The 26,131-nt window shown below is 38.1% G+C and overlaps 2 protein-coding genes across 3 annotated transcripts; both read left to right on the forward strand.

Annotated features, from left to right (window-relative positions):
- The first annotated feature begins 1,463 nt into the window (after positions 1-1,463).
- med4 (mediator complex subunit 4) lies at positions 1,464-5,475 on the forward strand. Its single transcript, XM_037789516.1, has 7 exons — positions 1,464-1,621; positions 1,790-1,856; positions 3,144-3,314; positions 3,437-3,494; positions 3,586-3,672; positions 3,751-3,882; positions 4,101-5,475. Exons 1-7 carry the CDS (start codon positions 1,548-1,550, stop codon positions 4,271-4,273), a joined length of 762 nt encoding a protein of 253 aa, XP_037645444.1. The 5' UTR covers positions 1,464-1,547; the 3' UTR covers positions 4,274-5,475.
- A 1,230-nt stretch (positions 5,476-6,705) lies between these two features.
- Positions 6,706-25,507, forward strand: LOC119500075 (integral membrane protein 2B-like). Of its 2 annotated transcripts, none has more exons than XM_037789515.1 (7): positions 6,706-6,976; positions 20,306-20,473; positions 22,384-22,452; positions 23,547-23,696; positions 23,966-24,076; positions 24,336-24,486; positions 24,644-25,507. In XM_037789515.1, exons 1-7 carry the CDS (start codon positions 6,893-6,895, stop codon positions 24,730-24,732), a joined length of 822 nt encoding a protein of 273 aa, XP_037645443.1. In that variant the 5' UTR covers positions 6,706-6,892; the 3' UTR covers positions 24,733-25,507. The 2 variants fall into 2 exon arrangements, with proteins under 2 accessions (XP_037645443.1, XP_037645442.1); XM_037789514.1 differs by having other exon boundaries at positions 6,732-6,976; positions 20,306-20,437.
- Positions 25,508-26,131: the final 624 nt, after the last annotated feature.

Genomic DNA, 26,131 nt, shown 5'->3' on the forward strand with positions numbered 1-26,131 from the left:
ACAGTGTGTGAAGGCAGCAGTGTCATGGCCTTGACACAGGTAAATATAGCCTCATTCTGGCCTTTCACCTGAATTAACACAATGAGTGTGTGATAAATGCAAATACACGATATTTAGTGTAATTATTTGATGTTATGCAGAGCATTTATTTAGGTGTTATTTTGTACACATAAAGGAAAAGAAGCACAACATCCCAATAGTGTTTTCCTTTGTATTTCCCATACTGTGTTGACAAGAACATGCAAGGGATTAACAATAAATCACTGCTGTTAAATCTCAGGTAAAAGGCAAAAATTGTCAATTTAGCATCAATGCAGCCATGTTAAAGCTGTCAGATAAATGTAGTGCTGTAAAAATTACAATATTTGCCTCTTATATGTTAGTGGAGTATAAGTATAAAGCAGCATGAAATGGAAACACTCAAGTAAAGTACAAGTACTTCAAAATTGAATACAGAACTTGAGTAAATTTACTTGAAGGAGGCAATTTCACCAGAAGATGGTGGTATGATCTAATGCGATACTGCAAGCTGCCATAAAAAAAAACTCAAAGAAGATTCATAGTTGACAGTTAGCTTCAGCAAAACAGAAATGAAGAACATTATTAAACAGAGACTGAGGGAAAGGTGGCAGAAGCAATGGGAGGAAGAGAGGAAAGGAAGATGGTTTTACAGAGTTCAAAGGAAAGTGGGAGAAATGAGGTGTGTAGGAAGGAACAGGAGAGATGAGACAATCATATCAAGACTTAGATTTGGACACACTGGACTAAACAGCACACTATTTAAAATAGGTAAACATGACACAGGTAAATGTAATTATTGTGGACAAGAGGAAACGGTGAAGCATGTCATATTGCATTGTGAGAGATATGAGGAAGAAAGAAGGCATTTGAATCAAGGAGATTACAGATTAAAGAAATTAAAGTACACTTTGATTTCAAGATTCAAGATTCAAGCCCTTTATTGTCATTGTGTAGTACAATGAAATTAGATTGTTACAATCCCATAGGTGCTAAAAAAGATAATACAATAAAAAAGAGATATAGATGCAATATAGATATAAAAAAATATATAATACAATATAAAATATAAAAATACAATATGTATATTGATGAGATGAGTTTTGCCAGATTACAGTTTTGCCAGATTATTACACAAAGTGTCCGTCAGATAATTATATAATTATTGCACAGCATCATATAATTATTGCACAGAGTGATTTGCATGTTATTGCACATATTCGTAACAGTAGATTTAAAAGATATTCTACAAGAGAACTCACTAAATGAGTGTTATAGAATATTATTTATTTATTTATTTTTTTATTTATTTTTTTTTTATTTTTTTTTATTTTTTTATGTATTTATTTATTGTTTTTTGAATATTGTAAATACTAGCCAGTCTGATCCACACTCCAGTCCAGTTGGTGGCGGTAATGCTCCAAATCGTTGTTTATTGCCAACCGCCAATAAACCCCAAAAAAGAAGAAGAAGAAGAAGATTTGACAGACGTCACTTCCTGTCTTGCGCAGTAGCGACGTGAGCCAACCATGGCGACGGTTGTAGAGAAATCAACGAAAGAGCGGCTGCTGTCTGTTTTGGACGATTTGGAGGTTTTATCCCGGTAAAGTGAAAAGTCTCTCAGTCGGTACAGAGTGTGGCTTTCATAAGGTTCATTACGGTGTTGTTGTTTCATGTGTGGAGGGTTTATTCAGCCGACTAGAGCCTGTGAACTAGAGCTAACATTAACATGAGCTGCTATTTGAATCTCCTCTGTGTGTTGCTCCTTCAGGGAGCTGATAGAGATGTTGGCTCTGTCCAGGAGTCAGAAGCTTCCCCAGCCAGGAGAAGACAGCCAGGTAAACACAACACACAGAGAGATGAATCAAACAGGTAACACAACACACAGAGAGATGAATAAACCAACTGGTGCATGGAAGTATTGCTGGTTTCATTCATTACAATGAGACCAGTGGTGGAGGAAGTATTCAGATCCTGAAGTAAAAGTATTAATACCACCAATAGCACACTGTAAAACTACTCTGTTAAAGGTAAAAGTACTAATACCACCAATAGCACACTGTAAAACTACTCTGTTAAAGGTAAAAGTACTAATACCACCAAGAACACACTGTAAAACTACTCTGTTACAAGTAAAAGTACTAATACCACCAATAGCACACTGCAAAACTACTCTGTTACAAGTAAAAGTACTAATACCACCAATAGCACACTGTAAAACTACTGTTACAAGTAAAAGTACTAATACCACCAATAGCACACTGTAAAACTACTCTGTAACAAGTGAAAGTCCTGCATTGAAAGTGTTATTTTAGTGAAAGTATAATCAGGGAAATGTACTTAAAGTATGAAAAGTAGAAACTGTCCCCTGTGACTCACTGTCATACTATTAGATAGTATTTCATTAGATTATTATTACTCATGCATTCATGTAAAAGCAGAATTTTACTTTTGTAGTAGGTTGAGATGGAGCTCATTTTGAACTATTAACTAATGATTATTTTCATTGTGGATTAATATGATTATTTATTACTAATACATTACAATTATTAAAAGGGAAATCTTCACATTTGTAAAGCTGGAACCGTGAAATTAAACCATCAAAATAGTTGCCGATTCATTTACTAATGAAAATAACATAATTTTATTGATTAATCGACTAATAATTTCAGCTGTACTCCATATAAACTGTTGGATAGTTTAATTTATAACAAAACATTTTTTTTAAACTCATCATGTGTTTTGTATGTCAAAATCTTATTCTCTACAGTAACTAAAGCTGTCAGACAAATGTAGTGAAGTAAAAACTACAATAGATCCCTCTGGAATGTAGTGGAGTAGAAGTAGAAAGTGGCATGAAAAGAATGTACTCAAGTAAAGTACAATTACCTCAAATTTGTAGTTTAGTACAGTACTTGAGTAAATGTACGTTTCTACCACTGACAATGACTGTCCAGACCCAGCCAGCACAGTAATATGTAATGCATCATATTAAAGGTATTTCTAAACACACGTAAAAGTTAAACTAATAAAATACATAACAAAGCTACAGTGAGACTAGACTAATTTATTCTAATAAAACCTCAGTATGTATAATACGTGTTTGTGTGTTGTGTGGTCCTCAGATCCTGGAGCTGCTTGTGCAGAGGGACAGGGAGTTCCAGGAGCTGATGGAGGTGGCTCAGCAGCAGGGGAAGGTGCACCAGGAGATGCAGCTGCTGGAGAAGGAGGTGGAGAAGAGAGACAGCGACATCCAGCAGCTCCAGAAACAGCTGAAGGAGGCTGAACACATCCTGGTGGGTGGTGTTAGTCTACTTTTTAATAAATACTTGACAAACACTAAAACCACAGTACATTTCTCACAGATAATTACAGTCTCTTCTGTTGATCTAAATCGAGTCCTCTTTCTTTTTTTAAGGCCACTGCTGTTTACCAGGCGAAAGAGAAACTCAAATCCATCGACAAAGCCAGGAAAGGTGAGCTAACACACCAGTCCAACTCTTTCTGATGACTGCTGAGGTTGTTGACTCTGGTTCTGTGTCTGATGGCTTGTTGACTTGTTTGCAGGAAGCATCTCTTCAGAGGAAATCATCAAGTATGCTCACAGAATCAGTGCCAGTAACGCCGTGTGTGCGCCGCTCAACTGGGTACCAGGTAGGAACCGCAGAGTCCTGCTCCTCCCGCTCCTCTTCTCATGTTTTACGTCACTGTTAACACACATGTTGGTCTCAGGTGATCCACGCAGACCCTACCCGACTGACCTGGAGATGCGCAGTGGGATGCTGGGTCACATGGCCAACCTGCCGACCAATGGCGTGAACGGACATCTGCCAGGTGACGCTCTGGCTGCTGGGAGGTTGCCAGGTAAGTCTGTCCAAAAGTTAAGAGTCGTTATGCCTCCACGAATGTCCAAACAAAACACTGAACAGTTGACCGTAACAAGGTAAACAAGGTGTCCAACATAAAAGTTGAACTACAAGTTTGTAGTTTTTCCTGCTGGATCTCGAGGACCGCTCAGACTCAGCTGAGAGTAGATTTGTGAATCCACAGAATAACCTACTTCTCTCCTCTTGTTCTCTCAGACGTCTTGACACCTCACTACCCCTGGCAGTCCTCCGACGTCTCGGTGGGGATGCTGCCTCCTCACCACGGCAACGACTTCGGCCTGGAGCCTCCGGGTCACAACAAGGAGAACGAGGACGATGTGGAGGCCATGTCGACCGATTCCTCCAGCAGCAGCAGCGACTCCGACTGAAAGACAGAGACTCAGAGTGTGAGTGTGTGAGTGTGTGTGCGTGTGTGTGTGTTTGTTTGAGAGGTCACCACTGAGCAACACCTGATCAGATATGTACACCTTTGGTCCGCTGAGTGCAGGAATCATACATAGGGAGCACACAGAGGGACAAAAATTACTTTTTAATTTAAAGGACCATTCTGTTACTTTTCCATGACATGTTCCATTTACTTCCAATCCTAGTCCACATGAGTGTGTTAAGGTGAAACGTTGTGAGCATGCAGTACATCTCTGGAGTAATAGAGGAGCTCACTCCCACAGTGGACAGAGATTTAAAGCTGAATATAGGGGCTCCACTCTCATTAAACAATTCCCCGCTATCTTTTATTAAATAAGTGCCATCATTTAGCTACATTTTGTAGAATGAATCTGTTTGTCAGAGTAGCATTTAGTTTTCCTTTTTGATTCTTCCACATAAGTCTACAGTTATGTTTTAACCCGTCTTCCCTGGACTGTTAACAGCTTCAGTCTCATCGGTCATTTTCTGTGACTGAGGATTGTCGTTTCATTACTCTGTGGAAAAACAGACTCTGTGTTCTGATTCTGGGTGGGCTGAAGGTCCAGCGTGGCCCAGCAGTTAAAGGTTTGAAGACATTATTATCATAATTAAATGAGTCAATCTTTCTGCCTGTTTCCACAGAGATATTCTGAGTCATATTTGTAGGATTTAATCTGCAGTCTGTGTGGCTTTAAACAGTCAGAGAGAGAGCTGTTCCTCCAGAGGAAACAGAGCCAAAGCGTTTCTACTGACATCATACGAACGACAGAGTGAAGGAATGTGTCAGAGTTTTTTAGCCAATTGTTGGCCAGGCATCCAGCAATTTTATTACAAGGAATAGTTTGACATTTTGGGAAATACGCATATTGACTTTGTTGCTGAGAGATAGATGAGAAGATCAATACCACTATCTAATACGTGAAGATATAATTATTCTAATATCCTTCTAATAAAAACACAGACTGGGGTTTAAAGATAAAACCCAAAGTTTGACTTCTCTTGCTCTCTGGTGACCCGTGTTTGAAACTACAAGTGTGTGACTAATTTTTGTCAGTTGTAGCATATATGTTCGACAAGTAATGTTCATAAATAACAATATGGACAAATCTATGTAAATAAGTGTGTACATACTCAGCCTTGTAAATAAATACTTTTTGAATAGAAACTGTTTGTGTTAGTCTGTTGTTATCAGGTTGTGTTGCTTGTTTGTTTCTTTAGAAAGCCCTGGATGCCGTCGAACAGAAAAGGTTAATGAGCAATAAATAAACGTAAAATGGTAAATAAACAATAAATGCAGATATGGATTATTTTATATTTGTACAGCAGCAAGTCAATAACATTGTGAGAAAAGCAGTTTATTGTTTTGTCATATAACACCTTGTGTCAGTTTCACACTCTGTGAATTAGTGCTGCAGGTCAAAGTATTTACATCTGGAGTATTTTTTTAAATAAGGTGGTGGTTTGTCTAACAGCTTTAGTTACTTTACAGATTACAATTGTTTCATACCCTTCCAGTCCAATGGAAAATAAAATGTTTGTGATAAAGTGAAGGATGAAATGTTCTTTTATGAGTTGAGCGAAATTCAGAGTAAGACACAAGGTGTACATGTTGATGAAAAGCCCTAGGAAAAAAAATATATAAAACACAAAAAAGCCTATTCTGCATCTAAATATACGATTAACTACACTTCTGTGTATGTTGAAAGTTTTATTTTGAATTGATTTACCGGAAGTGTGAGTATGCTATGATGTCTACATTGACGCCACTTTTACTATTTTCGCAGTTCCTTGCTGTCACCACTAGAGGGCAGCAAACACACGTGATTTTAAATACACAGATCAACATCTCCTAGCATCAACATAGAGGTAGACTCAGGAACTGATCATGTTTAAAAATATATATTATTCAGGTTAATACAAAATACTTTCTGATTTCAGCTTCAGGAAGTTACTTCACTTATTTTTCTTTAACACATGTTGAGTTCCTTGAGTTTTCTAGCTGTAAAACAACATGAAAAATCACTGACACTAACAACATCACTAACAATATTTTTTCGTATTACCACAAAACTAAAAAAAACTATGCTGCAAATATTTTGCCCAAAATAGAAAAAAAAATTAGCAGCAGTAAAACAGCAGTAGACAAGTCAGACAACCAAAAACAAAACATTATATGTATTATAGGCTATCAAAAAATACAAACTGACTCAAGAGGAAGAAGCCAAACACTACCGACTATTATGTAACGTTAGTTACCATAACACACTTTAAAAATGTCTCTATAGCAATAGTGTAGTTGTTTAAACTGTTTAATTTACAGAAAAGGTGAAAATATGTTCACGTTGCCAGGTTTCGTCATTATGCTTTTATGTTGAAACCAAACCGGAAGTTGTGTTGTAGGCTCTGTGCTTAGCTTGCCTCCGCGTCATCACAACAGATCAGACTTTGGCCGGAGACTGAAGAAGTGCGACGACTTTTTTTACTTCGGAGCAAATTCTCTCTGTTTTTGTTTTGTTTTTGTATTTTACAAACTTTTTCGTCGATTTTTTTTCTTGTCGGAGTTTGTCAGCGTCTCTTTCAGGATGGTCAAAGTGTCTTTTAGCTCCGCTTTGGCTCAGAAAGATGTGAAAAAGGACGCAGAGACTCTGATTCCAGAGGAGGACAAAGTGAGTAGAAAATGGCTAACGGCTAACTGCGAGCTAACTGAGCTAACGTTGAGTTATATGCAGTTTACATAAACACACAATAAGTAATGTTTAACTAAACTTTCTCTATATATTTTCACTGTTAACTTACACACTTTAAACAACTACACTATTGCTATAGAGATATTTTAAAGTGTGTTATAGTAACTAACGTTACATAATAGACGGTAGTGTTTGGCTTCTTCCTCTTGAGTCAGTTTGTATTCTTTGATAGTAAGTAATATATAATGTTTTGTTTTTGGTTGTCTGACTTGTCTACTGCTGTTTTAAATATCTAAATGTTTTACTGTTTATTTTCTAATTTGTTTTTGTTTTGGGGAAAATATTTGCAGCATTGTTTTTTTAGTTTTGTGTGGTAATACGAGAAAATATTGTTAGTTTGTGATTCAAACAGCTTAAAAAGGCATCATAGGAAGGTAAAGGTGGTGTTGGTAAAGGTAAAGGTGGTGTTGTTTTCAGTGATTTTTTTATATTGTTTTATAGTTAGGAAACTCAAGGAACTCAACATGTGTTAAAAAATAAGTGAAGTAACTTCCTGAAGCTGAAATCAGAAAGTACTTTGTATTATTGTTTAAATATCAACATTGAATCCTATTAATTTAGCCTATTAATTGACTTTTTAGCTGTTAATTACCTTTAAAGAGGGTCTACGACTTTATCAAGTCAGTTTTCTCTCTGTTTTTTGTTTAATTTGCTCTCATGTAGTTGTTTTATCTCATCTTCTGCGATCTTCATCATAAAGAAAACCTTTTTCTTTATCTTGTTTCTTCTTATGAAAAGTGCGTCACTCCTACAAAACCGAAAGCAGATAAGGCGATGAAATAACTTTCATGCAAAGTCCATGAATATTTCACAACAATGAACTTTTTCTTATCTTCTGCAAATAACATGCTAAAAGTATTGGAAAGGAAGAGTTTGGTCTTTAAATCAGACATTAAAGCGTTTGAGCTTCTGAGTTGTTCAGCCTGTGTGTGTGTGTGTGTGTGTTAAAGACTAAGAGGAAGCTTCCTGTCACAAGTTACCTTTTGTGTAAAAGTCCTGGAGAAGTTATGAAGTTGGTTTTCTGGGATTGAATTGCTTGGAGAAACAGGAAAAACATCAGTAAAAAGTTAGGAGAAGACAAACAATCATTTTAAGCTGTAATTGGCTGAAAAAATGTGAGTTAAAACAAGCGAAACAGCTGCAGCGAATCTCAACATTTAGTGTGATGGTTGTGAACTAGTAAAGGAGCTGTGAGTGAGCACACTTTAATTCTAATTGGATGAATAATTCAGCTGCGTAAAGCTGTCTGGAGGTTTATAAACCGCTGACTGCTGAGGCGTGTTGTCTCCCTTTGGGTATAAAGTCGAGTTAAAACTACCCCTGCTGCTCCTTCAGTCTCCACCCCATGGTGAAAGAAGCTGTTTCAGGCTTTTCACCGGAAGTTTCAGCTCTGTTTGCGGGTGAAAGATAATTTCTCTGCAGAGTGAATAAGACTCTAAAGAGCTGTAGACATTTTATGTACAGCGGCTGTGTATCTGATGAGAAATAAATGCTTTAGAGAAGCTGTTGTGATGCAATCTCTTCTGTCTTCCTGTGTGGTTATTGTGGCTGCAGACGTGTGCAACTGTAGTCTGGGTTGGTTTCAGTCTGACTGATCTTGATAATTGGAGCTTAATGTTTTCCTTCTTGGGCATTAAAGTGGGTGTGAATGCAGCAGATACTGTACGTTGTATTCGTGTGGAGGGATTTTCCTGCACTTGGGTGGAGTGGCTCTTTCTGCAGTGTAAGATAAACTGTATATCTTCTGAGAGGAGTCCAGAAACAGTGACGGGGTGATCCTGACTCTCGCATACACTGATGATTGACACTTCTATAGGTCTTAAAAAGTCTGGAAAAGTATCAAAAAGCATGGAGGTTTGGAAAATATTCTTCACCCCCGGTGCATCTGACATTGCATATTTTATATACTTTAAGTCATTAATTTGTTAATGTTTGTTGACTAAACGACTAAATGGCAAACAGTTTCAGAACTAGTTGTTGTTTATTCATGACTCCAGTCTTTCCCGAGCCTTGACTTAGTGTTTTTTGTTGCCTAACCTCAAATAATTTTTAGTTTCTGTTTAGTTTGGCATTCCCCCTCAACCTCTCTATTTATGCTTCTAGTTATACTTCTGTTTTTCTTTCTGTTTCTGTTCTTCTTGCTTTTATTATTTAAAAGAAATCCCCGGACTTGGTTTCAATTTACAGAGCAGTGACCAGTGAGGAGAGAAACAAGCACAACTATTCTGTAATACATATATTGTTTCCTGGTCTTTTAACGCAGTGAAAAATATTATTTACACAATGTGTCTCAACTCCATGTTAATGAACTTCATCAGTCTGGGACTGTGTTGTTTGTATTCCTCTGCAGGCTGTTAAACAGAGTTGAACCAATCAGCTAAAGCCTGTCGCCGAGACATTTATAGCAACAAAAAATAGACCAAGCTAAACATTTAGGCTAAGCATGCTTAGTTTAGCTTTTCCCTGAATAAGCCATGCTGGGTGTGTTCAAACAGGGATGCGGGTTTCTTCCTGTTGAACATAAAGTTCCAGTTCGCTTCATTCATAAGAAAAAAAACGTAGGTAGTACTGGAAGAAAAACTCTGATCCTTTACTCGAGTAAAAGTAGCCATACCACAGTATTTAAATACTGTGTTTTACAAGTAAGAGTCCTGCATTTAAATTCTCGGTAAAGGTGCAAAGGTATTAGCATCGAAATATATTTAGTAAAGTAAAAGTACTCATTACGCAGAATGGCTCATTTCAGAAATATGCATAGGCCTGGTAGCATTTGGTAGTGTTAATCTGGATATGTAAAGCAACTTAAGTTATCAAATAGATATAGTGGAGAACATTTATAACTTCAGGTCTGTTTGGGTCCACTCTTAATTAATCCGGAGCATCATTAGAGTTAATCAGCATCTTATCTGCTTAACCAAACACAGTTTGACTTTGTGCAAATTAACAATTAATCTCCCGATGTCTCTTTGTCAGTGTGCTGATTCTGCACGTTTATAGATCCAGCCATTAATGAGCTCTGCTCAATTAGAAACAGGCACAACTAGTCAGCTTTTGTTCTACACCTGAAAGCATTAAAAGTCCAAAAAACTTAAGTTTGTCTTTTTGTAAAGTGTGCAGCTTTATTTTACCATTATTGATTCATTTTTTGATCAATTATTTAGTGTAGATGTTAGAAATATTGATAAATAAATTCCTATCCAAGGCTAGCAGAGCCCAAAGTGTCTTCAAATTTTAATTACAGTGATGCAGAATGAAGAAAAAAGGAGCACATACTCACATTTGAGAAGCTGTAAGCAGGAAATGTTTGGACATTCTAATTGATAAGATTAATTAAATTATAGATTGCCATTAATTATTTTTTTATATAAAACTAGTACATTTATTCATTAACTAATATTTATGTTTGTGCGGACTGAAGTCACCAGGCCCTGTTTTCTCTGCAGAACTCCCATAGAGAAAACACTGAAAGTGACCTCCAGACAGCTCAGTTGAAGGAGGAATACCTGAGCTTAACTTCCAGCACATTAACACGTCACAGTGTGCTGTCAACTCGGTGTATTAAAGATCACATCAGCGGCTGAGCCGAGGCATTATGAGTCAGCAGCAGCATCAGCAGCGTGTGAATCCAGGTTAACGTTCAGGTTGTGTTAGTGCATGACAGTCAGGTGTGAGTAGCGCTCATTAAAGGTCAGTTTGCACAAGCTGTGGCTGGGCGTGAAATAGGGATGTCACGAGTTTGTTTGTGTTGTTGTGTGACTTTGGTTAGTTCGGACTCGCCAAGGTCACACAATAGCACAAACTAACCGATCGAGGCAGCGGTACACCAGCAACTCCTCTGTTCTGCGAGATAAAATAAAAAACATTTTCAATGGAGTCTGGTAGTTTTGGCGAGAGCATACATGGATACGAAGGATTCAGTTCCCCCCTCAGAATGGGCTGTCTGACAGCAAGGTGAAGCAGTTAAAATATTCTAAATATATCGTACACTTAAACTGATATTGATTTTTTTAAGTGGGCCTTTCTTTGAGGTGTCTAAAATACACTTCGCTGCTGGCCTCGTCCACAGCAGTACATTGCTTTGCTTCCGTGTGGTAACTCCTGTCTGCTTCCTCAAACTGGGGGTGTGCCAACCGCTATCTACTGTAGGTAATACACTGTCTATGGATAAGTACCTCATACAACCCCACTTCAAGGCACCCAAACTATCCCTTTAATCAGAGAGTCACAGCAGCAAAGAGGAAGTACAAAACAGGTGCACATGTATAGATAAGAGAAGTGAACTAAAACTAGAATGCTACATTATGAGCATCTACTATACTATATACAACAAGATACAAGAATAAAAACAGAGTCAACTATTTCGATAATTGATTAATCAAAATTAGTCAACTTCCAAGCAAAAGAAATCCTCAGTTATAGCATTTTAATTATGAATATTTGCTACAAGACATTCAAAGACATCACCTTGGAATTGCAGCCATATTATACACCATATACAAAAGTTAACTGTGACAATGTATTGTTGAATTAATTGTAGACATTATACAAAGTTCTTGTACAGCTATTTGTGTAAAACAACTGTAAACATTAATGCATTTGAGAATCTTAATTTTGTTACACGTTAATAATCCTTAATTTTTTTATTGATAACGACTCTTGAATAATGTATTGGCACCAATATCAAAATATTTCAAACAATACAACAACTCGTTGTTTTTATTTTATTTTATTTTATTAAGACGTGCTCTCAGAATACTGGAGCCTGATTGGCCGACTGCAGCAGTTCCTCTAATTCAAATGAGATAAACCTGCTGAGTGAAAGCGTCGGAGTGAAAGCGTCACAGTTGCATTATTGCCAATGAATCAATCTGTTTTTTTCTCAATTAATCAATTTGCCATCACAAGTTACGTGATTTTTTTTATCTCACGAGCTTTAATTTTAAAGCTCTTCTTTTAATGATATGAAAAAAGAAAAGCTTGCTAACAAATATTTGATATTTCTTACATAACAACTAACTGATTATCAAAATTTGAGTTTTTAAATAAAGCCAACTGAGTAAACGGATTATTGTTGGAGCAGTGAGTGCAGACGGGTTGCGGAGAGAGTCTGTTGAGACGCCTGAAACTATAAATGTGGTTTTATAGGGGCTGAAATATACTGGTGCCGGATATAGACGGTTTGCTGTGAATGCAGGAAGGAAGCTTTATTAAGACGTGCTGGCTGCTGCTGACCTCGGTGTTACTGTGCTGATAATGTGTTAGAGCGAATTATTTTTATATGTGCGGGTTAAGAGCGTGCATATGATACTTTCTTTTTTTTTAATTCTGTCAACTGGTGGAAAAACTGACACCAGATTACTGCTGGTTGGAAGGTTGGAAGTAGAGACACTTTATAGACCAAATTATTTATTGAGAATGATAATAATCATTAGTTGCAGCCCTGTCTGTCTCTCGTACTTGATATTGTTGTATGTGCAGACGGGTTGCAGATTTGTTCTGGCAGCAGTTAGCAGGTGATCCATGCAGAGATGGAAATAAATGTAAATTATTTCCATCTCCGACTGCCTGAAAGTTTCTGTATGCAAATCACACAGCATCACTTCAGTTTGCTGGCTGTACTTTTGTACATTTAGTACAAACCCCAAAAAATACAACCAAACTGCATCAGTTGCATTATTTTTAGATGGCAGGTGCACATTTGTTTTTTTCCTCTCTGACCTGAGAAGGAACGGTGATTTGAGGGTAGTGACAGTTTTGCTGTAGCTACCTTCAGATACATCAGTACCTACACTACCGTGCAAAAGTTTGGAATCAGCTGTTGTATTGATGTTCTTCTTTCCTTTAATAATGTCTATTTTAACAGATGTGAAAACAGTATAATTCAGACACCAAATGTATTATTTACATGTGAAATAGTTGAAAAAGAAGAATTAAATGATTCAAACTCCCATTTAGTCGACGTCCCCACAGTGTTGCATGACAGGGGAGAATATTATTGGATTTTTAATTTGTTTCCAGTCCAGAAAAGCGTCAGTGACTCTCGATCATTATTGAACCACAACAGTGCAATTGGGCTCTAAATATTGAGTTAGTAAGTTTTTCTTTGGGCCCTCTGCAGTCTACTCAGTGGTTAGATAGAAGAGGTTTAAACTGTGATTTGTCAGTCAATCGTATATTACAATAGTGCTAGAATAACCTACTATTTCTATTGTGAAGTTTGAAGAATAGCTTTCTTTTACCAATGACTGGTGATTTCCTCTATTCTTATTGAGCTGTTGCTCAGACGCATCTTTGTCTCTTTCTGCTCGTTCAGTTGTCAGTCTGGTTGAACCATTGTACAGCGTTTTGTCCTCCATGTACAAGACAAACCCTCCGTACAAAATAACATCGATTTGTAGAGAGGACTTTCTACAACCTAAAAACATGAAAGACCATTCAAACATACAGAGTAGTCCTCTCAGCCATCTGACTGTAATCGAGCTTTAGTGGCAGGAGATTCCAAACTTTTGAACGGTAATGTACATTATGGATTACAGCCCAAATCTCCTCCCGGGCTACTTGCTGCTGCTCTCCGCCTGTGTGTCCTCTGATTGTCGTCTGAGGCATGCGGACAGCTTGAAAAGGATTATGGTTTAATCAGTCAGATAGAGACTCAGCCGGAGAGATTTAGCAGCCTCCTACAGGGGCGCCGACCACTAAAACTCAAGAAGAGGGAAGATTAACCAACCAGGCAGATATACGACCTCCACCCACCGTCCTCTCCCCCACCCAGGGGCTCAGAGACCCAGACACCCTTCACCCAGTGCAGACCTGATATAATGCAGAGAACCAGAGTTACAGCAACTCCAAGATGTATATGTTATGTCTAAAGCTGCAACGATTTAGTTGATTAACCAATAGGTCCATCAAAAGAAAATTGATCAGCAACAATTTTGATTATTGATTAATTGCTTCAGTCATTTTTCAAACAAAAAAATGCCAAACATTTGCTGGTTCCAGTTTCTTAAATATGAGGATTTTCTGCCATATTTTGTCACATATGATAGTTGGTAAAATATCTTTGGGTTTTAGACCGTTGGTCATTTATCACAATATATCATATGTTCTACAATTTTTGACATTTTAGAGACTAAACAGTTAATGGATTAAACAATAATTGAAATAACATTAGCTGCAGCTCTAGTTATGTCCATAGTTACACTTAAATCGATAAAACTGAAAAAAGCAGTTTAGTTTTAGTGATAGCTCACTGTACTGGTCTTTTTAAATTTGTTGTTGAAACAGGGTTAATGACAACGAAAGAGGAGTAGACATTAAATATTTCAGTTGGTTTTGGATTTTTGTTTCACTTTAGTTTTAGTTTCTGTTTAATTGTTTTCATGAACTATAATAACCGTGGATGTTGGTCATTTGCATTTTACCAGGCTGATGATGCCGGTCTCTGGCAGGTTTGTTTGTTGTTTTTTTGTGTAATGTTGCAGAGATCTGATTAAGATAATCCAAGAAATTCCTCTGGTGTATCAGTCTGGTTCACCCTCGTTCATGGTATGTTTGTAGGAGAACGTGTAAGAACACGAGCCTGAAGAGTTTGATGGTTGCCACATTGTGAAAAAAAGTAGTGTTTCCTTTCTCTAACCTAAAGAGGGTTTTTCTGGTTAAGTTTTGAGCACGGTGTTTGGTGTGTGTCGGGTTCCTCGGCACCTTCACAGAGGCCGTATACAGCTCAGAGCAGAGGATGGAGTTTCAGTGAAACTAAACCTGTGTCCTGGACACTGATACTCACCTGTCTCCACAGAGACAGAAACACAAGCTGTTTTCAGGTGAGACGATGACCAGGACAGTGCAGGGTGATCCGTTTAAGACATTTAATGGAAGACTGAACCATGTTTAGGATCAGGCAGAATAGTCATACGTTTACAAAAAAAAATTAAAATAGCATCATAAAATCCAGACAAGGGAGGATAAACTTATTTTTTCAGGCAAAATCAAAGACAAGCATAGTAAACATACAGCTGTCAATATGATAACAAAAGACAATAACGATGAGGGCGAAAGCAGAACTCAAAATGCTGGAAAAATAGTAAAAAAATTATGTAAAATGACAAAGAAATACTAAAATATTGACATTGAATAAATATTTCAATCTTCCAAAGCAACAAACTTCAGTAACAAATAGTTTGAATTTGAGTTTGAACATAAAATCATATTACCATGATATCCTAAAATCCGTCAAATTAAACTGCAGCAATTTAATTTGTAATTTTTTCCGAGCAGAAATGCCAAATTGGTTCCAGCTTCTTATATGTGAGGATTTTTGGGGCTTTTCTCAGTTTTATATTATTGTAAACTGAATATCTTTGGGTTTTGGATTGTTGATCGAACAAAACAAGTCAAATAAATACATCACTTTGGTTTGTGTGGAACTAAACTGGACATTTTTCACTATTTCTGACATGTTTTAACACAAAACGATTAATTGATTAATCAAAAAAAGAAAAAGAAAAATATGATAATTGTTAGTTGCAGCCCTAAAAATCAGTAGAAGATAATATTGAATTATCGTCCAGCCATACTGACTGTTTTAACCATATATGTTCAGAATGTATATATATCATATATCGGAATATATTGGGGCTAGAGAAGAGACTCTTTCCCCAGTGATTAAGAGAAATCTCCCATAAACCCTCTATGAGTCAGTGAACTTAAAGAAAACCGATTGAAAATTTCCCCACACACAAAAATGTAATTAACTGGAAAAATGTGTGTATGTTGTGGCTGAATTAATGTGGTCTCTGGTTGGTTTATCGCAAAAACACAAAGACGGTCATTGATCCCTGTTGTAGCGTGAGTGTGTGATGTGAATGCAGCCTAGTTAAACCAACAGCCTCCATCCTCACCACAGCACGCCACACTGGGGATTTCTGCCACACAAAAAAAACACTTTCAAAATGAGACCCAAAAAAAACGAATCATCATAACAGAGTTGGACAGACAGAGTGAGAACAAAAGAGGAAGTGTAACAGTTTTTGTATCTGACAGTTTGTTAGATAAAAAAAGGCTGAACTTGTATTTTCTCGGTACACTCAGTTCCTGTACATAAAACAGCTACACAAGGCTGCATACCTAGTCATTTCTGCTGTTATATGCTGATATACCTCAACTATCTGCAGTAGAGCTGAGACAATTGAGTTTTGAACAGTTGGTTGGATGAAATAGGCAATATGAATAAGTAACATTGGGCTCCTTAATCACATTAATTAAGAAAATAATTGGGAGATTTGTTAGTGGCAGCCCTAATCTGCAGTATTCAAATGTGCTGATTAGTCGGATAGTTATGAATCGTCAAAATATTTATCTAAGAAAATGATTTTGCTGAAAAGATATTGTTTTAATCTTTGAGTAGATCAAAAGAAAGATAAATATTATAAGTATTTAATCAGTTAAAACCTTTGGTTTCAGCTTCTCAGATGTGATGATTTGTTGATTTTTATCATTAAATATTCAGTATGTCTATGTTTTAGACAGTTGGGACAAAACAAGACATTTGAAAAACATTTGAGAAGCTATTTTTATTTTTTATCAGTAATGGAAGTAATCTTTAGTCGCAGCCAAATCCGATCAAATAATCCCGAAAATCCATCCTTCTGTTCCCCGAGTGCGTTACCGACTGTACATACTGTTCCAGCTGTGTGTGACGTTAACATACTTCACTGTGTCGACACATGAATGTGTTAATGAGGGTGTGTGTGTGTTGAAGTTATGAAATGTTGGTCTGAAGGCCTGTTGGGTCTTGTTGTTGATGAAGCTTTAGGAGACTGTCCTGAAACGGGACGATCATTAGAATCCAGGGCTCAGTTTGTTATTTGAAGTTCGAACCTCGGAAACAATTTAATATTCAAACTGTAATAACATTTACAGTCTATACGTGTAACAGACAGTTTGAAGTAGTAGTAGTCCAACAGAGGAAGCTCATTTTCATCAAAAAAGGAAGTCCAGTTTGAAAAACAGGTCAATGAGTCTGAAGATTTTGGAGATAGCAAAACATTGCACAGTGATTTATAATACTATGAGACCAGGTTTTCAACTTAGAGGTCGACCGATAGTGGATTTTTAAAGGCCGATATAATGTTCTGTTGCGTGTCTCGTTGTTAAATGCCACTCTTGCAAACCGTTAATGTACGTGCATATTCCCGGGGTAAGGGTTAGGGATGTACATGAAACCTGCCTTGGCGGAGGTCTGTGCTCTCCGTGTGCACTTCTAGTTTATATTTGCACTCTTTTGTACTGCAACTGCTGCATAAGCCCAACAATTTCCCTGCCTGCCAGTTCCCATTTCAGCGCCGGAAGTTCTCTAAACTAAACTGTTTAATATTCTTACTTCATGTTCTCATCTCAAGATGTTCAGTAAAAACATCCTCTTCTGCTTTCTGTGTTATTTTGCCTTCACTTCCTCTTTTTTCTTTTCCTTGAAGTCAAAAGGGAGTGTGTGTGATTCAAACAAACGTCCACTCAGCAGAGATGACCCGAGCTTTACAGCCTCAGGAAATGTTCCCTTTTAGTGTCTCTGTCAGCTAGTCGGCCTGTCAAACACACTACATCTAACACCATGCGCGTATAGCTGCTCTGCACTTTCCTCTTTTAAAGGTTTCACCCTCACTTCCTCCCCTCAAACAACTGTTCTTTGGTTCCTCTTTTCTTAACGCTCGCCTCACTTATCGCCAGCCAGAAAGAAAGAAAATGCTACAAAACATTCAGAGAGTTTTATCTTTTGCTGTCTTTAAATTCAGGTGAAGGTCTGAAAGGGCTGATTGTCACTTTTTTGAGTTGCCGCCCTGCTGTCTTCTCCTGTACCGAGGTGTTTTAGAGATGCTGACCCGAGGCCCATATTTATCAAGTTGTTAAAGCTGCATTCTCCCAGTTAGATGGTATTGCAGAAAATTCTCATATGAATGTTAAACTGAAGGTGGACTGTCTGCTGATGCTAGGAAATATGTTTTGTGATGACTGTAACAGAATATCCACAGAGGACAGAAAGAAGTCTTTAAGTGAGTGATTATCTGCTGTTTATTATATAGGTTGTTTTAAATGCAGAACAGTATTAAACACTCGGTTGTTCGGTTTGACATAATTTCTTACATATTTTTTGGCCCCTTTATTTGACATTTTTATTGTTTATTAACTGTTCACGATGACTGAAATCCGCAAATACTTTGCATTAATTATTTCCCTTGTCCAAGTAAATGGCATTTTATCGTACACTATTTGCAAAGCTGTTCTTTCAAGATAAAGAAGAACATAAAGTTTTATTGCAGAAGTATGTTTAATCATAACAAAACTGATCGTACCACGAGGGCAGATGTTTTCAGTATGCCTGCGGTTTATTTTTTCTGACTCTGGTGACAGTTCCCACATTGTGCTGCCCGTTTGCCTACACAGGAACAAGAGGAGGAAGTGTTTGTTTCCATGTGTTATGAAGTGTAGCACGATCATAATGGCAGAAATCAGCAGACTCTGACTCAGTCACTGGTGTGGCAACGTGTAGAGTTGATCAATTAGTCGTTTAAGTAGCTGATAATGCTCCACTAACCCCAACAACTGGTAGAAAATGTCTAACAGAGATTCATACTTAAAAATAAGACAAACACACCAGAGGTTTTCACTAAAACTGCTGAAGTAAATTCAGGACAATTGTGTTTTGAGAATAAACAGTAAAATGCTTTTGTCAGCATTTCTGTAAGTGAAACCACAGGTTGTGTTTTCAGGCTCAACATCAGTTAAAAAAGATGTGAGTTTCAAAAATGCTCACATTAAAGATTCCTGGCCGTTTATCGTCAGACGAGGTTTCTCCCAGTCCGGGAAAGATTTTCTGTATTTAGCAGCAGGAGGCGAGTCAGGGCTTGTTCTGAAAGAAGCTGGTTCTTTATCCGCCTGGCCAGAGTCCACCGGCTGATGTTTGTCTGATGATGATAAGCCCCGGTTTCTTTTGCACTGTTGAATATTTACCCACAATCCTCATTTCCACTCAGCTCAAAGTCTCAAGTTTCTCACAAGAGCTTGTTTAGGTGCACACACACACGCACACACACACACACACACACACACACACACACACACACACACACACACACACACACACACATGTTGAACACAGTGACACGCCATTTCAATGGTTTCCGTGACACAGACGGAGATAAAACAGTAAAAGATTGGCAGATATGTTTTTTTTTTTTAAATTGAAACTACCATCTGAAATGTTACCATGATCCTTATCAATCAGTACTGCATCTTTTTTAATTTTAAGTATTCGCATTGTTTACATCCATGTTTACTAGCTAGCAGTCTTCTAAACATACATTATTTATGTTTACACTTAAACTTACATATGTATTTGTACATTTATACTTGCACACATCCACATGCATATGTACATGTGATGTATGTGAAAAATTAAGGCAGAAAAGAGGGAGATGGGATGGTCTTTCCACATACATGTATACTTAATCGCATGTATGCTTAATTGCATGTATACTTAAATATGCCTCCAATGCTTCTTTTCACCTTAACTTATGCAAGAAATAACGGAACAGCTGTTGACACCAGAGTAGCTAAGGAACCAAGAGGTGTTCATGTAGCACTAATGTTTTATTGGCTTTATTAGTTGGACTTTGTTTTTTAGATACATCCACTCAAACAGCATGAAGTCACCACTGGAGATGCTCTGTTTAAGTTGTTTAAGTTCCCATTTGATGCTATTCTTCCAAAATGTCACAACTATATTTTAGTTTTTCCCCAATCCGTTAAAACATTAAAAGCTTTATGTTGTGACAATCTCTTATTCTGGAAATTTTGACTTAATGTACAAAACCTGATAATTAGACTGAATTATTATTTTATTAAACCTTATTCATTGAGTGGAATTGAGTAACAAATCGGAGATGTGGGCTGTGAATCAGAGGTTTGGAACTCAGCTAATGTGGTATGCCACTTGCATGCAATTTGAAGTTCAATGTTAAATGTTGTACAGAGAATACACTCATAATGAATTGTAGATATAATGGAAATAACCAGCAAGTGATAAGGATAATAATCAGACACATGTTGATCTCCGAAAGGGTGTTATCCTTTTCTTCCTTGGAGGATATGATATTTAAATCATGTAGTTGAAGGACATCCTCGCTGATCCATGAATGAATAAATATGGTGGAAACTTCGTCACGTCACCCGTATTCTTCTTCTTCTCTCCTGCAGGATGCGGAAGCTGCCCTGCCGCTGCGTCACCAGTCACGGGCCTGGTGCTGGTGCATGTGCCTGGGTCTCGCCCTCATGCTGTCTGGAGTGGTGGTTGGAGGAGCCTACCTGTACCGCTACTACGTCCTGGAGGTGAGCTACCAGCCCCGACAAGGGTGGGAGGAACAGGTAAATTGAACAATAATCAAATATCAAAGGATCAGTAAGGGAGACAGATTAGACTTAAGGCAGGACAACTTGCAGCTTTATTACTTGCTTATCTAAAGGCCCTGAAACACCGAGCCGACGGCCGTTGGTGAGCTTCTGTGGGCCCAGCTTTGCAGGGTGTCCCTCAGTGAGGGAAGTCGCTCTGATTGTCTGTTCAGCTTAAACAAATAAGAGCACGAGAAGAGAAACGGAAGTGAGGAAAGCAAGCCACCAAATAAAGTCAAGAGGGCGCACACAGAAGGCTCTTCTCGTTTTTCATCTTCATCTCATCTGATCATTCCAATACACGGATATTTTCACAACGACATCAGGAATGAAGCTAAGTGATGAGTGAGAGTGGTGTGAAAATGGTCAGAGTTATTTCATCTCACGCAGGCGCAGAACATACGTGCTAACTAGCTGCCAGCTGTCATCTTTGCGTTGTGTTCAAGTGCAACTTGTGAAAGGCGATGTGAGGCGACGCAACAGTTGTCCTTCATCGCCGTTTGCAGCCCAGGAGGATTTAGCCCCTTAAAAGTCCTCTGGAGACACAGCATCACAGGCTTTACAACAACCACACAAACAAATCATGCATATAATAAATAATAATAAAATAAAACATGAAAGTAATAATCTGATAAGTGAATATTACGGTTGTAGTCCACGATCCAACACAAAAACAACATCACAAGCATATGACGTGTAAATCACATCTTGCAGGAGAAAATGTGAACTGACAAACTCGACAGGTTGAAGCAGGTAAACTGCTCTGAGCTGTTTTTACGTCAAGTGCTAACTCCACCTACCTGGGCAGGTTTTAAAGAAACACCAGTGGGAATGATACACAGATCTAATCTTCTTGCTTTATGCTGATTAATAACTGTGGAGTCAGCCAAAAACAGAAACTAAACAGAAAACACAGCGGTGAGAGTCTTTATGATAAATTAATCTTCGTTTTCCCTTTCAACTCTTCTTTATAACTTTACAGTATTTCCTCCTCTAGTTAGATTTATTACGTCCAGGTGATTTGCACTCTTGTGGCACATAACACGACTATAAGTCTACAGCCACACCAGCAGACGCATGAGGCTGTAATGTTCATACTCCAGAAAACTAAATTTGGATGGGTGAATAATGCAGAGACAACTTTCCATTAGAGGGTTAAAAAAATGTTAAAAAATAAATTGCACAAATTCACAATTCCAAAATTTGCCTCAAATAGCTTTACAATCTACAGCGTACAACATCCTCAATTCAGGTTAGGAAGAACTCTCCAAAAAAACAATTTTAACATAGAAAAATTAAGAAACCTAAAGAAGAGAAACAGAACAATGATATTAGGTAGACAAAGATAATGTGTCAACCATAAAGAGGAGACATGCAACACACAAGAGAGAGACTCAAGGACGCCATTCACACAGAGGGAGAAGAGACGAGGGTGAGGTTGTCTCGAGGACAAAGACCAGATACCACATGGAGACCACATGAACTGTGATTGGTCTGTTTGTGTTTCCTCCTACAAGTTTCTAATGTCAGTAGAGATTGTTGAGAGTTAAGGCAACATTAAAGACGTTGGATAAATACTCAGTTATCTTCCTCTCAATGACACAAAGACATTCCCACAGCAAACTGATGCATACCATGATCCAGAGACTTTGTTTCCTGCATTCTGGTGACTTTTAAAGAATTCTCACCAGGTTTTAAACAGCATAAGAAATGCCACGTGTAGGACAACAGGCAGTGTTACAGTTTACAATCTTCACTCAACACATTGACGTGCATTCATATCTTCAATAGTGATACAAGCTCAAACTGGAGACGTAACTTTCTGGGTCTTTTTCTGCCTTCTTTCTCATGTTTTCTGTCTTTTCGACCTCCCCTTGTCCCTGCAGGAGGACGAGGTGTTTGTGTGCGGGGTGAACTACCGTGAGGAAGACTACATGATCCAGGAGGAAGATGAGGTATGAAACTGTACAACACAACACTTCCCATTCTCATGCAGCAGCTTCAGGAGTATCGCACGTCAATTTATTATTTTCTCTTCCTGCTGCTTATCAGACGTTGGTGTTTGTGTTCAGTACATGTGACATGAGGTGTTTTTATTTAATCATTACAGACTGAGTCACTGATTGATTGATGACCTGAGTTACTGACTAATTGACTTCAGCCTGCAGTGGACTCACAGTAAAGTCATTTAAATCTGCTTATACCCACAGAGCTTTGGTACTTTTTATTCAGTATTGACACACAAACGACCACACTGTTGTTTTTGACAGATCAGCAGCTATTTTGATAATCAATTAATGAAGTCAATCTTCAAGGAAAAATGCCGAGCATTTGGTGGTTCCAGCTTCTCAACTGTGAGAATTTGCTGCGTTTCCTTGTCTTACATTATAGTACATTTAATGTCTTTGGGTTTTGGACTGCTGATCAGGCAAAACAAAACATCTGAAGACATCACCTTGGGACATTTAACATTTCACAACAACATCAATTAAATGGCCGATGTTTTATTTTGTAGATGCATGTCTGACTAGTCTAACTCACCGGATGTATGTTATCATTTTGCAAGTGGTTGCTGCATCCTGTGCTTGGGACCGCCCAAGATGATTGTGATTGTTTTTAAAGCAAGTGTGTTTTTCTCTGCTCTGATAGGGCTGCAGAGAGTGAACTGTAAACAATGAGGCTGATACCAATCAGATTAAATTACGAACTGTAACACTGGATTATATGCTGCAGCGTTTCTCGTCAATCCCTTGTGGCTATTTAAATCCAGTGTAGAATGGTGGACTGTGTCACTTTCAATCACAACTACTTTATATAGAGGTAGTTACTAAATATAAGTACATTACATTAATGACTTCTGATGAAAAAATGCTGACCATAAATTGAGTTCAGGCACGTCTTTGAAAGCTGAAATCTGCCCCTCCAGCGAGTAAACAATGGCGATAATTCATCAAATAACCGCCTGTGTGACTGGTTGTGTGACTGGTTGTGTGACTGGTTGTGAGACTGGTTGTGAGACTGGTCAATAACGGGATGAACTGGTTTGTAGATTGAGGTGGCGCTGCCATCGCAGTTCCACATGCGGCTGCTGCAGGAGAGGATCCGGGTGCTGGAGAGGGAGCAGGTGGCGCTGATCAATGTCCCCGTGCCCGAGTTCGGCGAAGGTGACCCGGCTGACATCGTCCACGACTTCCAGCGGGTGAGACACCCCCTCCCTTTCAACCTCTGCTGCTTCCTGTTTGACTCACTAATGACTTGAATGTTTAAGAGCTCATTTGTTATTTCTGCTGATTGACTAATTGATCATGCATCATATTGAAAGTAGATTAGAGGATCTGTATGAAAGATTACAGTTAAATTCTAATGACTACAAAAACAAGGTTTATTTTTATTGGAGAAAAAAAATAAAAAATAGTGCTCTGTAAATATTTGTTTTCTTGGTTTGTAAATGTTTGTCTTCTCTCTCAGAGGTTGACCGCCTACCTGGATCTGAGTCTGAACAAGTGCTACGTCATCCCGCTCAACACCTCCATCGTCATGCCTCCCAGAGACTTCTTGGAGCTGCTCGTCAACGTCAAGGTAATCAACAACTTCTCTTTACCTGTCGGACTGAAGTTTCACCTTTTAATCCCGACTGTTAATTAAGTTTCTGTTGATCATTATGATGTCTGGTTCCTACAGAGATATTAAATAATGAAATATTATTTTTTTCTTTGACAAAATCATAGCTTAAGATCATAGCTTAAACTCCATATTTAAGGGTTGGCAGGTATTAGTGGTGATAATGTTTGTGTAGTATGTATTAATTGTTTGTATTTTTTGTCTTCCCTCTGCCCAGGCCGGCACCTACCTGCCTCAGTCTTACCTGATCCATGAGGAGATGATTGTGACGGAGCGCCTGGAGCACGTCGACCAGCTCGGCTATTTCATCGACAACCTCTGCCGCGGCAAAGACACCTTCAAGCTGCAGCGCAGAGACAGGATTCTGGGTAAGCACAGGAAGTCATTCAGGCCTTTTATTTATGTGTATTAAGATCAATTTTACATTTGAAGGTAATAGATGTATCTGTGCCTGTGAGTACATGTAGCTACTACTGTGTTTATTCCCCGAAAGCAGCACACTAACTCCCTCTGTTCGTTTTACAGGTATGCAGAAGCGTGAGGCTCTGAACTGCCACAAGATTCGTCACTTTGAGAACAAGTTTGTGGTGGAAACTCTGATCTGTGAGCCTTAAGAGACCTTGTCGCCTCACACCTGCTCTTAAAGTCACTGGCGTGCAGTGAAATCTGTGTTTTTAATCCTCACCTGTCTTTTTTTTCCTGTCCTTTACTTCAGGTAGTTTGAGTGAGTGAGAGGAGTGAAATGTGAAGCTGTTTGGTAAAAATATTCATTGATTGTGATTTAAAAAAATAAAGGTGAAGAGTTGTGTATTTTTCCACTTTTCTGTACGGGGATCTTCTTGGAATCTTTTCATAAAATAAGTAGTTAAAAGTCAGCCGAGTATAAAATAGTAAATTATTTTAATCAAAATCACTGAAATTATAGCATGAACATGTATTTCAATAGACAAGGGTAAATGTAGTTTGCCTTTCTTTCAGTCAAGACATAACATTTCAAGAGAAGGGGCAACTTTTGTACCACTCATCCTGGTTGTCGAAGCAGATCAGTCCAGGGAGACTTTTTTTTGTTTTTTGTATTTTGTCTGCTGTAGCTATTAATACACTGCACCTGTTCTTTCTTAACTGGAAAATTATCTTAAAATAAGAGTGTGGATACTTGCTTCTCGTTTAGCTTTAAAAATAAGTTTGTATTAAATAGAAATGAGAAAATAAAATTCACAGCAAAGAGTTTAAACACACACTTATGTTAAAATCTTTTTCTCAAGGGTTGTCTGTCTTTTTTTGAATGTGTAATTTTTTGGATAACTCTTCTTCTTGTACTAATTTGTGTATATAATCTCTTTAAAGATATGAACAGACCAACACAATAAACAAAATAGAAAAAACAAACAGTGCTGTTGTGTGTTTTTGTTCATTTAAATCCTCGTTAAGATGTCAGTGTCCTCTGAATTATTAGCGACGCTAGCCTCACGGCTCTATGGACCACTTTAATCCAGACTTAATTATCTCAACAACTATTTGCATGGATTGTCATGAAATGTGGTTCAGACATACATTTTTCCCCTCTGGATGAATTGTAATAACTTTGATGATCCTCTGATTTTTCACTAATGCCACCATCAGGTCAACATTTTAATTTGTCCATTAGCATTTAGCTCACAGAGCTGCTAACATAGATTAAACCATGAATATTACTGTGTACTGTAGCTGACTTTGTACCTAGTGACTCTGCTGTGTCATCATGTGACTTTGTGTCTGCAGCCGTCACCTCGGTGGACTGACCCTGGATCAGCTGTCACAGCGGGCTCTCAGCCTGCGTGTCATTTGATCACAGTGGAAATTTGTCCTTGATTAAAGCACTAATCAGAGGGACCTCGCCCGGGGGGATCATGGGAAATGAGCCAGGTGGTTAGCGGTGGTGTGTCACCTTGAAGGATCAGAGAGAAGGTTGTTCAAAGTGGTCATATAACTATAGAGGTTAATAACCGCTGCAACACTGCAACCTGTCACATC

This window comes from Sebastes umbrosus, chromosome 13 (assembly GCF_015220745.1).
Source record: "Sebastes umbrosus isolate fSebUmb1 chromosome 13, fSebUmb1.pri, whole genome shotgun sequence".
Taxonomy (NCBI): domain Eukaryota; kingdom Metazoa; phylum Chordata; class Actinopteri; order Perciformes; family Sebastidae; genus Sebastes; species Sebastes umbrosus.